General features: G+C 52.5%; 4 protein-coding genes across 4 annotated transcripts; 3 read left to right on the plus strand and 1 right to left on the minus strand.

Moving 5' to 3' along the window:
- Positions 1 to 457: 457 nt before the first annotated feature.
- On the plus strand, positions 458 to 1,425 carry COL26b_013930 (uncharacterized protein; the record flags this gene model as incomplete). Its single annotated transcript, XM_053186514.1, has 3 exons — positions 458 to 485; positions 682 to 1,063; positions 1,116 to 1,425. The coding sequence occupies 3 exons, from the start codon at positions 458 to 460 to the stop codon at positions 1,423 to 1,425; spliced, it is 720 nt and encodes a 239-aa protein (XP_053029543.1).
- A 1,217-nt stretch (positions 1,426 to 2,642) lies between these two features.
- On the minus strand, positions 2,643 to 6,035 carry COL26b_013931 (uncharacterized protein; the record flags this gene model as incomplete). The annotated part of the gene is made up of 1 exon (XM_053186515.1): positions 2,643 to 6,035. One exon carries the CDS (start codon positions 6,033 to 6,035, stop codon positions 2,643 to 2,645), a length of 3,393 nt encoding a protein of 1,130 aa, XP_053029544.1.
- A 1,118-nt stretch (positions 6,036 to 7,153) lies between these two features.
- On the plus strand, positions 7,154 to 8,268 carry COL26b_013932 (uncharacterized protein; the record flags this gene model as incomplete). Its single annotated transcript, XM_053186516.1, has 3 exons — positions 7,154 to 7,248; positions 7,327 to 7,393; positions 7,453 to 8,268. The coding sequence occupies 3 exons, from the start codon at positions 7,154 to 7,156 to the stop codon at positions 8,266 to 8,268; spliced, it is 978 nt and encodes a 325-aa protein (XP_053029545.1).
- Positions 8,269 to 9,002: 734 nt separating this feature from the next.
- Positions 9,003 to 10,612, plus strand: COL26b_013933 (uncharacterized protein; the record flags this gene model as incomplete). Its single annotated transcript, XM_053186517.1, has 2 exons — positions 9,003 to 9,184; positions 9,298 to 10,612. 2 exons carry the CDS (start codon positions 9,003 to 9,005, stop codon positions 10,610 to 10,612), a joined length of 1,497 nt encoding a protein of 498 aa, XP_053029546.1.
- Between the last annotated feature and the right edge of the window lie 2,028 nt (positions 10,613 to 12,640).

The following is a 12,640-nucleotide window of genomic DNA, read 5'->3' on the forward strand; positions in this document are numbered from 1 at the left end:
TCGCTTTGGTACTTCAGCTGGTCCAGGCCTGTTCTGCCGACCACAGACACACACACAATACACACGTGCGTTCTGCGCCTGGCGAAAGAAGAAAAGGTAGTTGTGTTCCCGGAGCTCGGACTTCGGCTCGCCATTTCGTGCAGGAGATTTTGCTTTCCTGCAGGACCGAACGTTGCTATAGGATTCTTGGGACGCAGTCTCCCGCCGCGTTTTACGTTTCAGACGGAGACGGAACGGCCGTGAGGAAGCAGCGCCACCGCTAGAGATTTGACAACTGCGGGAATACTTGTATCACCGTTGTCTCTCTTCTCCCACGCGTATCTAAGACAATTTCACCCCCTCGTGGCACAGCGACTTTCCGCCCCAATTACCGGAAGCCAGAGACCATAACTAGGCGACAACGCCTCATTCCGCCCCTCGTCCGGATTCTTTTCTTCGTTCGAACCAGTTCGCCGCCATGGTTATCGTGGAAACCCCCAAAGACCGTAAGGCTGAGGCCGCGGCATCACCTGCCCTCCCGGACTATGTCACCTCCCCCAACGCTGTGTTTGGCGACGAGGGCGTCCAGTGGCGATATGGCAGAGCGCCAGATTACACAAAGACACGGAGGGTCTGGAGAGAAGGCAAGATTGTGTCTTTGCGCTTTCAAACGCGAACGGTGGAAGCTAATTGTGTGGCTAGGCAAGAAGATGAACCACGCTGCTGGCAGCTTGCCGGAGCTGGTCGAGAACCTGGTTAAGAACTGGGAGGTTGAAGCGTCCTTCAAGACAAGACTTCAGGACTGGAGGACTGTCGACCACGAGAAGTACACATTCTCAGTCAACGGCGGAGCAGCGCAGTCAGGCGAGCACATGCTCAAGGTCGGCACCTACAACGCCGTCATCTCGCCCAATGAGTACTACAGCCCCGACTACTCAGACTTCGCGTCCAGCCACAAGACCTTCAAGCGGATGATGCCTACTTTCGCTTGGGAAGTGCTCGAGGTGTACAGCGGTCCGCCTGTTGTTGCCTTCAAGTGGCGCCATTGGGGCGTCATGAAGAACGACTACGTGGGTTTCAATAAGTATGCATCCACCATTTCTCATTTGAGTTCATTTTCTGACGATTTCGTTTAGCAAAGGAGAAAAGGTGACCGCAAAGGCGCACGGAGGACCCATCGACATCCAGGGTGTCACGATTGCGCGCGTGGACGAGAAGCTTCGGCTCCAGGCGGTAGACACCCAGTTCGATTCCTTGCAGATGTTTCAACAAATTGCGCCCAACGGCGTTGTGAGGAAAGATCCCATCGGCAAGACGGTCGATCCTGAGACCAGGTTCGACGAGGCTATTGCCGCAGAGGTGAAGATGACCGCCAAGGAGCTCAGCGACCTTCATGTTGGAGCGTCGGGCAATGCGTCGGGATGTCCTATGATGAATAGAGAATAAGGAATAGGTCGGTGGTGCGGATCAATCACCCGTCCTAATGAAGAGGTCGCTGGAGTATTCGTAGCACCATGGGGTTGGGCACCGTTGAAGTCTTACGAGCATCGAATTCGAATATTGTTAATACTTAGTACCCAGACGCATGAAAGTATCGTCAGTTTTAAGGGGGGCAGCCCCACCTTTCATTATTCACGTCTAAGATTCCTCCTACCCAGGCCCTCTGAAATTTGCGGCCGATGAATTCCAAGCAAGAATCTCAACTGCTCGGCTACAGGTGGCATATGTGGACTCCAAAGCCACTCGACGCCAGTACGGTCCCAGAACTTGATCATTGTGTAGCCGTCCCTCCGCATTCCGGCCTGCCTTAGTCGCCCCTTGCCACCCGTTGGCTCCGGGAGGTCGAACCCACCCGCAAGCCCCAAAGCCTCCCTTGAGCATGTGGAGACCCACTCACTCAAAGGTGCCGTCGGGTAAGGCCGGTGGGTGTACTGAGAAGTGTCTCAAATCGGTCGGGTAGATCTCAAATGCATGCCAGACTAAGAGGAAGCGGACTTGGCGGGGAACGTCGTTTTCAAAACCGACTCCTGAGTTTCTCGAAAGCCGCAACGACTGTGATCATACGTGCTGAGATTGTTATTGAAACTATGAACTCCCAAGTTTCAACGTTTCGAAAGTATCGATTGTCAGAACAGACACATTCATTCAAGATCTAACAGTGAAGGCTAAAAGCCCAGTGTTCACAAAAAAGGCTGCTACTCAACGAGCTCCTGCCGACGCAGCTGGGCAAGGACACTCATCACACCCGGTTCCTTCTCCATCTCCTGCCACAAACGTGGCTCCCAGTCTTTGAAACCCTCGCGAACTCCTCCCCCTTTCTTTTCCGTGTTGTGTTCTGAAGACCAGCACCGAGACAGCCAGGCCCGCAAGACATGACTCTGTTTTAGAGCTTGAGTGGCCATTTCCATTATGCTTAATCCCCCCAGCACCAGCAGTAAGGTGAACCACCAAGCTGGATCACGACCGAAAAGAAGAAGCAAGCCGCCTCGAATGGAGTATGGACCTGAGCTGGGACCGGAGGCGACGGCAGTGATAAGAGCATAGACCCACACTCCAGCAACGCTGCCGAAAATGGCCCAGAAGGCAATCTGCGTCTTGTGATGTAGCTCGACGATTCTTGAAGGCGTTAGTCAAGACGTTCACCTTGTCTGCTTCAACGTGACTTACAAAAGCTTGATGTTGATCCAAACGACACAAGCAATGAAAGTTAAAAGACCTTGCGCGTAGAGGCCGTCGTCATCAATCATCTCTGAATCGGTATATCCAGCCCAACAACCGGCGTAGACAACGAGGCCAGCGATGAGGGCGTTGCCAACCCATCCTAGATACACCGCCATGTTCAGCCCCTCACCATTCTGTCCATATCTGAACAATTCCGGAATCGTCGCCAAAGTCCGTGACTTGAGGTCCTGCTCCCAAGTTCCGAGGACGAGAATGCACACTGCCGTGAAGAAGCTGACGAATGTGAGACTTCCTGGTTCGTAAAGACTGGTTCCCGTTGCCCCCGTCTGCTCCTGAAACAGGGCCTGGGGGAAGTAGATGAATGTCTCTTTCCAAAACGTCGCAAGGATGAAGCGGGTCGTGCGGTAATAGTTCCATCGACCGTGAACCAACATCAACTTGGAAAGATATCGGAACTGAGAGATGCTAAAATCGGCAACCCGGGCCGCTTGCTGTCCCTCGCGACCGGAAATGCCAACTCCGACGTTGGCTGCGGAGATCATGGCCAGATCGTTGGCTCCGTCGCCGATCGCAAGTGTCAAGGGCTTCTTGGGTCCCCGTTTGAGCCAAGAAAAAATTCCGGAAGCCTCGCTCGGTGGGCCTTTGCGAATTGTGTTGACAAGTAAAGCCTTCTGGGCAGGAGAAGCGCGACAACAGATGACCGAGTCAACCATGGTCATGAGAGAGATGAAGAGATTGCGAAGACTGACTGCAGAGGGCTCTTCAATGCAAGTCAGAGTCTCTCCATCAATGACCACCGCTGCGTGCGCACGCGAAGGATCAGAATACGACGGTCCCAGGCGATACTGAACTGCATCTGTGATGCCTGTCAGCTGCAGTTGCAGATCACCTTCCTTCACGTCGATGACGAAAAGGGATGTATCCGGGCCACAGATACGCGTGGAGTGTGCGATGTTGATTGCGGTTTCTCGCTTGTCGCCGGTGAGCATCCAAATCTTGATCCTCGCCTGGCGCAATTTCTCGATGGTCTCGGGAACGCCCTTCTGCAACTTGTCCTCAACAGCTGATGCGCCAACAAGGTCAAAAGACTGCTCGAGCAGATCGCTCACATCCTCGATACGCTGCTGCCTATCCTCGAGACTAGTCTCTGCCTCAAGATAGCGCTGCTTCCAGTTGTGGTATTCTGCTGGCTCCAGGAATCTGCCGGCGTAGATGAGCGTCCTCAGACCCTCCGTGGCATACTCGTCAATTCGTGCAAAGCATTGACGAATGTTTTGAGCGTCATCTAGTAATTGAGGGTTCTCCAAAAATTGAAACCGAGATTGTTGTCCCGCTGTGGACCTCGTCGCATTGGCGCGGAGCGGCTGAGGCTGAAGACGAATCCACGAGTCTTCGTTGTTTGCTGTTGGCTGACTGTACTCCGAGCGATCGTCCATATCCCCCAACTCGGCGATAGTCTCTTCAAATTGAGGTGTCTTATGTGTGCTCCAACGAGCAGAGATGGTTCGCGCCCCCTTGAAACCATCCTCGTTGCTGCTAGGGGCTCCTGTCATGTCCGACGGAGCAGATCGAAGACGAGGCAAGATGATGCTGTCGGCGCCTTTGCAAATGAGCCATAATCTGCCGTCAGGGCAGCGAACAACGATGGACATCCTCTTCCGCTTGCTGCTGAACTCGATAACGTCCAAGATCTCGTAGATGGTTTGAGAAGAGCTACCGTCTACGTGGGGCATCTGTACAGTGACCGACTGCGATGAGCGTTGCGTGACGATGAATCCCAGATCTCGCGCACCTCTGACTAGAGCAAGTTCATCCGGAGAAGAGGCCTGAAAGTCCATCTCTCCATCTTCCTTCCTCTCAGGCAAACATGTATGACATAGCGCCATCGCAAGAATGTAGCGCATAGCCTTGGTGGCAAATGGAGAGTTCGGTCGTGCTCGGATGTACTCCAGCATATCGTCGGTTGTAAGATCCGCTGCTTGGTCTCCAAACTCGTCTGAGTCTGCTGCAAGGTCCATCCGATGCAGCCAGCTCGTGCCAGCGATATTGATGCGCCGTAGCTTCATGATGTTGTCAGTCAGAGTGCCTGTCTTGTCGCTCAAAACGTAGCTGATCTGACCAAGGTCGTCCAAGTTATTGGTGTTGTTGACGCCAGCGGTAGTATCCGTCTCCTTATGGTACATATCCAGATCATTACCAATGAGATTCATCTGGCCGAGCTTGATAGCCTCGAGGCCCACGTAGAGAGACAATGGGATCACGTTGTTGAACATGATGATGAAGCCAGCAAAAATGTCGAGGAACGGGATTGACGTGTTCTCGAGGTACCATGCAAACCGCTCTTGCTTGTCCTTCCAGACAACATACGCCACAGTCGCAATAGCCGAACTGAGTAGCACGTACATCATGAGGAAAACCACAATCTTGTTGGTCATGCTCTCTAACGCTGGCCGCTTCGGCTTCGTCGACTTGTTGGCATTCATCCTGATCTTGCACTCCTCGCCGGTATTGATGACAATCCCAACAGCACAAGAGGTATTCCGAATCGTGCTGCCGCGGTAAATGACTTCGTTGATCGTCAAGGGGCGAGTGAGATCATCGACTGTCAGCTTGCTATCGAATCGGTACAGGTCTGCATTGGGATCCTCGGTAGTCAGGTGCGCTGGACATGTTGCGATGCCTTCGATGGTGCTGCAGTCGGGTAGCGTCGATGGTCGCTGTTTCGCCTTCAGGCTCGTTTCGCCGTCGAGAGCCATCGTATCCACGTAGGCAAACCCGTTCTCGCCATCCGCATGAAGGAGCACGATGTCAGCTGGGACGTCGTCATCTCTGGAGAGCATAATGACGTCCCCGACTTTGATATCTCTCCATGCCGACCGCATCCATTGCAACCCAGTCGCGTTGGAGCCGCCGTAGTACTGCGCACCCATTGGTAGCGACCCCTTCGCACCTGACGCAGCATCTCGAAGAACCACAGCGTCCCGGTTGTTCTCGGCCACGTCCTGTCGATGTCTCTTCCAGTCGTAGTAGCCTTCTTTGGCGATGATGAGGGAGAGGAAAATGAGCAAGGGAATAAGGGTAGTGAATCTGCCGGTGGTGCTGAAGCCAGGAATCACCTGTAGTATTGAGATCACCAACATATAGGCGTTGGCCAAGCGTGAGAATTGGTATAACAATTGCCGTGGTAGGAAGTCGAAGACATTGTACTTTGACGTCTTGATAGCATTGGATATGTATGGTTTTCGGCGACGCTCGTCTTGTAGGGGCTGTCGGTGACTTAGCCCAATGGGGATATGACGACCATTTGCAGAAGGAGGTAATGGACGCCGTTGGAAAAGCGAACTAATGGACCAGCCCTTCTTGTTTTGCAGCATTGTTGTGGTCTTCTCTATGGAGGGCCTGTAAGCTCAAGGCTAGCAGAGTCGCAAGTTTTGGACTGGGAGAATGAGACTGCCGGTTGAAGACTGTCGAATTGGGAAGATTCCGTAGATGTGCAGTAGAGATTCCTGATGATACGCCCGTTGGGTGGACTTGAATCCTCTGAAGAAGATGTTCTAATGATGACGGCTAGCATAAGCATTCAGATGACAGGACCTGGGAGGCTATTTCCAATTTGATTCAAAGTCGATCTCATTATGTTCAATTACAAAAACCAATTTTACCTTCGTCTTCGTTAAACACATTGCTCAGTTATCCGGCCCGCAAGCCAAGGATACTGCGGCGTGTCGAAGAATAGTTCCGATACAGTTGCACTACGAATCCCTGCATCCTCCGCACGAACCAGCCCCTGGCCAAAGGCACTTCGAAAGAGAAAACGATAACGAGATTCTTGGCACTGTAACCACGATTGGTTGGCGTTAGACGAACTCAGCCCTGCCGATCCCTAGCGGACATTGTAATGCCCAGCTTCGCGCAGCAAAAACGCGCGTAACCCTCCGTAATGTCAAACACTGCCACAATTCGGGCGGTTTCTGCCACTACAAGCTAGATTTACACGGGATTTAGACGGCATCGGCATTCGATGCCGCAACAACTGCACATTTGAAGATCCACCCCTGCCTCAATTTACCTCTTGGCCTGACTCGTTTTCAGCTTGCATTCTCCCTTGCTTCGCCGCTGCCTATGGTTAAGGTTTCACCCTCTCTACGTAGGCGGCGCCTAACGGGCGATCGAAACTGAATTTGGTTCTTATCATATTGCTTTTCGAGACTTTGCTTTGAGCAGTGGAGGTCCGTAATTGATGAGACACGAGCATAGCCAGCTACGGGATAATCTCAAACATCTTCACGTCGACGATGAGTGGGATATTTGTCCTGAACATGCATAGATGTATCCTATCGCCAGCGTCTCGACCGCTTCCATCTCTCTGAAGGTGGCTGCTCTCATAGACCTTTGCCAATTGCATTTCTAAAAGCCTCAGCACACTTTACCCGCTTTATCCCCCGTTCAGAACAACAGCCTCTCTTCATCGAAACACCTCTGCACATCTGCAATGGCGCGTCTTCGACCTGGGAAGGAAGTTGCGGGTGAGAAGACAAACAAGCCAAAGGACACACCTTTTAAACAGCAGCGTATGAAGGCATGGGAGTATGTAGAATCTGGTCCACGCATCATGTTCTCCTGCTGACTGGCCAGGCCCATTCTCACGCCGAAAACATCAATCAGAATTTTTCTCTTCATTGGGATTATCTTTCTTGCCATCGGAATTTTCTGGCTTGTCGTAAACGATCAGGTATGTGCGCCTAGATCTGCCAGAATTTGAGATTCGCATGATTCTTATCTTTGTCGCAGGTCCGGGAAATCCGACTGGATTATACGAAATGCCACGAAATTGAATCATACGACGAGCTCGAGGTGATGCCACCAGATAATGTGGAAAAGAAGTTCAAAGCATCTTCCGCGGGACAGCTGGTGGACCAGTGGAAGCGGTCGAACAAATCTTTGACTTTCGATCGCGTCACCAAGAACTACACACTTTGCACCATGGAGTTCTTCCTCCCTGAAGAGTTGCAACCACCTGTGCTGTATTACTACCGTCTTACAAATTTCCATCAGAATCACCGCGAGTATGTCAACTCTCGTGACAAGAAACAGTTGATGGGCGACAGCGTCAGCATCAACGCCATCAAATCGTCTGATTGTGGGCCTCTGAAGACGCGACAGACAGAGGACGGGTCGGAGGAGATCATCTTTCCTTGTGGAATGATTGCCAATTCGTACTTCAACGACACCTTCCACGATCCGATCCGTCTGCCCTCTTCGAACGGCTCAAACCAGACGCATACATACAATATGTCCCGAACTGGCATCGCCAAAGATATCGACAGGGCAATCTATCGATCGAGTAGCTACCAGATACCTGCAGAAGCCGGCGGAAACGATACCGTAATTGTTCCTCCCCCTGGATGGGTCGAGCGATTTCCGAACGGATACCATGCTGGCAACATGTTCAACCCGGCGGAGGATGAATCTTTCATGGTTTGGATGCGAACATCGGCCGGGAACAGGTTTGCGAAGCTTGCCATGCGCAATAACGATGACGCCATGGAAAGAGGAATGTACCGCATCGAAGTCATTTCACGTAAGGCACAGGGACTGTTTCTGTGATCCAAGCAACCACTGACATTTGCTCAACCAGACTTCCCGATCCACAAGAATCACGGAACAAAATCGATCATCATCTCCACAAACTCAGCGGTCGGAAGACGCAACGAATTTGTGGGAAGAGCTTACACGGCTTTGGGCGCCTTTTCTGTATTTGCCGCCTTCCTTTTTGCACTTACATTGAGATATCGGCCAAGGAAGCTTTCGGAACACGACTATCTACATCGTAGTAACATATTGCTTCGAAATCGGAGCGCAAGTCTTTGAGTTTGTTTGCTTTTTTGTCGATTGAAGTTCGCTTTTGGATAGATCAACTGGAGACATATATCATTGCATTGAGCCTTCGTTTGGTCTCGTTCCTGGATAAATACTTTGCACGACATCTTCCTCGTAACATCGACAGCTGGTCTTGGTAAATTGAGAGAATTTGTTTGGTCAAAACTCTCGAATCACCCCAATCGGGAATTATTGCAGCCTGTAGACAATGCGCAGAAACTCGCTTGCATGCAAGATCCTTTTGCTCTGAACCAATAACAGTCGCGGGCGAAGATCAGGGAGGGGTTAACAGAAAAGGGTATCACCAGTGTTGGCTGCCGGCGATCCCTGAACGAACCTCAGCCTGATCAAGAACTTCACCCACAATTTACAGTCTCCACCGCAGCAGTTGGGTCTGGGTCTCTGCGGTAGAAGAAAATCCGAACAACGTTATCGACTTTGGATAACCGCGTCGTATCGCCATGAACATCGCTCATCGCGACGTCGGACAGGCCCCGCCCGTGGTGGCCAAGGGCAGGATCTACGCGACGGAGGAGCTCTGGACCTGTCATCAAGAGGTCATCACCCGGCTGTACAAAGACGAGAACAGGCCGTTGAAGGAAGTAAGGCAGATTATGGAGACTGAGTACTTCTTCCACGCAACGTACGTCCAAGAGCCTGCCGTCGGGCCCTGGAGACACGAGATCCAGGGGTGTCGACCTGGATTAAACAGGAGTCGAGAACATTGCGGGCTAACAGTTTCAACCAAACACGCAGGGAGAGAATGTACAAGACACGGATCAAGCGCTGGGGCCTCGACAAAAAGTTCAAGGAGGCTGAGATACTCGCCATGCTCAAGCTCAAGCGGCACCGCAACGCCGTCGGTAAAGACACGCGCTTCGCCATTCGCAACCAGGACGTCGACTGGGGCCGCGTGGTTCACTACCTCAAGCGCAGGCCTGACCTGCAAGACACACTGCGCCTGTCAGCCGCCACTAGTTGCGATAAGTCCGTCGTCCAATGGGATAGTGTTGTCCAGTATCTCAGCCAGAGACCGGACCTGCGGGAGGACCTAGAGGCCGTCGCTCGTATCGACGTCGTCTGCAGGACGCCCTCGCCCGTCCCGGAGCCGCTTGACCCGGAGCCCGGCCTCCGCTTCGCCGACGAGATCCTGCGCATTCTGGAAGGCTTCTTCGACGGCGTCTTTCAGGACGGCCTGTGGGCTGTCGTTGACGGGGCCCTCTGCACCCGCGGCCGGCGCGCCAGCCGCAAGCGCCTCGATAGGTGGTGCCGGATTATGAGCGGCGTCTACAACCTCCTGGATCGCGGTGAGACTGAGGCCGCGGCCGCGATCCTCAAGAACGAGTATGGCTTTATCAAGTGGATTGTCCAGACGTCGGACCCGGAGCTGTCGTACTTCTTGTGCTACAACGTGCTCCAGCAGCCTCCGCACGTATCCGACGTCCTCGTGCCGTATGCCTGCGGTATGTACGCCGCGGTGCTTGGGGAGCGGCACCCCCTCACGCTGATATGGCGGCGTATCAGAGCGGCCGGTACAGCAGACCGTGTCGGCATCCTGAGCAACATAGTCCAGTACACCTCGCGGTACTGGGAGACGAGGCTGGGCGCGCTTAACGTCACGATGAACTGGATCCACGGGCTACATGGTCAGCTCCTTGAGGTGCTCGGGGAGGCAGGAGGTAACGACTTCCAGCGCATAGTATCGATGTACACGCGGGCCGCCGCGGGGTATGCGGACGTGGGACGCCTCAAGGATGAGTGTAAATGCCTCTTCGCGCTGGTCGGGCTCCACAGCACGGCGAAGAGATACGATCTGGCCATGCAGACGCTGGGCCGAGCGTACGAGGTCGTCGAGGAGGTGCGGCGCAGCCACCCGGCCGCCGAGCAGCTCATGCAGATGTGGACGTACGGCGAGATGGGCCAGCTGAGCTACAGCGTGATGAGTGCCCGCAGGTATAAGAAAAATTACGCGCGGGAGCACACATACGCCATAAAGAGATACGGGGAGAATAGCAAAGAAGCGTTGTCGTACATGCTGGAGGATTCTGGTGCGCTGCCTTGTCGGCTATGACGAGCTAATAATTGCGATCAGAGGAAACAAGTGTTATAATGTTTATGAGACCACGACAGATAAAAGACAGACTGCGTAATTCAATCCAACAATACCCCCCGCCCCTTAAAGAACTGGACCATATCTTTTCCGAATCCTTTCGCCAAAAAGATAAAGTCCAACCGGTACGGGAACAAGAAGTAAGCAAACCAATGCCAAAAGGCTGTTTCCCCATCCCAAGCCAAGTGCATGGTACATCTTCAGTCCTCCGAGGGGCATCAATGCTCCGATCAGGGATCGCAACAATATGACCGCAGCAGAACCTGATGCCGCGTATCTCGGGTACGAATCCATTTGATAACTTTGAAGAGACATCTGAACAACCGTTAGCTTTCAAACAAGGCTTCTCAGTTAGGGGGTAGATTTGCCGTTGCTCCTGTCAAACCAAGCGCAAACATCATGGCGCCAATCATGGGGACAATCCAATGAACTTTGTAATGGCTTGCCCATCCGTAGAGTAGCAACCCGGCGGGCATCAACAACCCTGCTGGGAGAGTGATCCAAGGTGTCAGCTTGACCTCAAGTTTGTATCTTCCATCGTCATCCGAATTCCTCTTCGCTCGCAGCACCAGATAGTCTTGTATGTGTCCCAAGCTTAACACCCCGATCATCATGCCCAGATCCGCAGGAAGAAAAGACAGCCCGGTGTCTCCCTCGTCAAAGCCATACTGTGAAGAGTAGACGAACGAAAACGTGGTTACAAGGAGATAGAATATTCCGTAAACAATGCCAACGTAGACCGCAATAGTCGAGACCAGAGGTGTCCGGAACAGGAATTTGAGCGGTCGAATGAGGGCCATCCTGATTCGCGAAGGGCCTTCTGTGTCGAGTTTGCTCCGGAGAGTGTAGTTGCCCGTTGTTTTTCGCATCGCCTTTGCTTTTCGTTCTAGCAAAACAGGTGCGTAGGTCTCCCTCATGACCAAGAGTGCGAGGACGCCAAAAGCCCCTCCCTGTCTCTGTCAACGATGGTCATAACGACGTAGAAGTACCACTTACCAAGATGGCCAGTATCCAGTAGACCCACCGCCAACCGGCTGCCTCGATCAGGTATCCTCCTGCGATCGGTCCAAGGGCAGGGCCTAACAGAGGCCCTATTGCCCATAAGGAGATTGCCCTGCCTCGCTTCTCGGGTTTCATCACGTCGACGACGCTTCCTACTCCGACGGTCGTAGGGACTGATCCAGAAACACCCATCAGAAGTCGAAAGGCCATTAGCATGTCCAAGTTCACACTCAACGCCGCACCAATGCTGAATGCGGTGAATGCAATGTTTCCCGCATGGTAAACATACATCCGCCCGTGCATCTCGCTGAGGGGAGCGATGACAAGTGGACCAAAGGCAAATCCGAGGAAGTAGATCGAGACCACGAAGGTTGATGCCATCGGAGAGCTATTGCCAAATTCCGCCATCAACTTCGGGACACCAGGCGCAAACATTGACGAACCCTGTCTCCAATGAGCTGTGAACAACACGGTGCTGTCTTGTGACTTACCAGAGGCCTGCAAGTCGTTAGCGCTAGTCACTACTCAGGTGATAGACATTACTCACGATATGATTGACAAAATTGACATCACCATTAGGTTCACCCATTTACGCGACTCTGGCCAATTCATGGGATTATCAAGATCGTCGGGCCCGTTCCAGTCGACAATTCTTTGATTTTCAACAGCATCTTCATCGGGGAGTATTTGGTTTGCATATTGTCGATTGCATTCGGGTTGCTGATCAGAAAGACGCGTAGCAGGGACCGTCGGTGAGAAACCAGAAGTCCCTTTTTCGATATCAGAGCTTCCCGCCATTTGGTTTTGTCGATGTTGAATGGTATCTTCTTGGCTGTAACGCGACGACTCAGCGCTGCCGCCAAAGCCAATCTATCAAACCTACTAACAAATATACCAAACAATTGAAGCTATTCCCAACTGTCAATTAAACAATTCCTGACCCCTCAGATTTGATATATTGGGTTGATTTGGCTTGGTATATTATAT

This window comes from Colletotrichum chrysophilum (assembly GCF_026319265.1).
Source record: "Colletotrichum chrysophilum strain AFK26 chromosome Unknown scaffold_269, whole genome shotgun sequence".
Taxonomy (NCBI): Eukaryota; Fungi; Ascomycota; class Sordariomycetes; order Glomerellales; family Glomerellaceae; genus Colletotrichum; species Colletotrichum chrysophilum.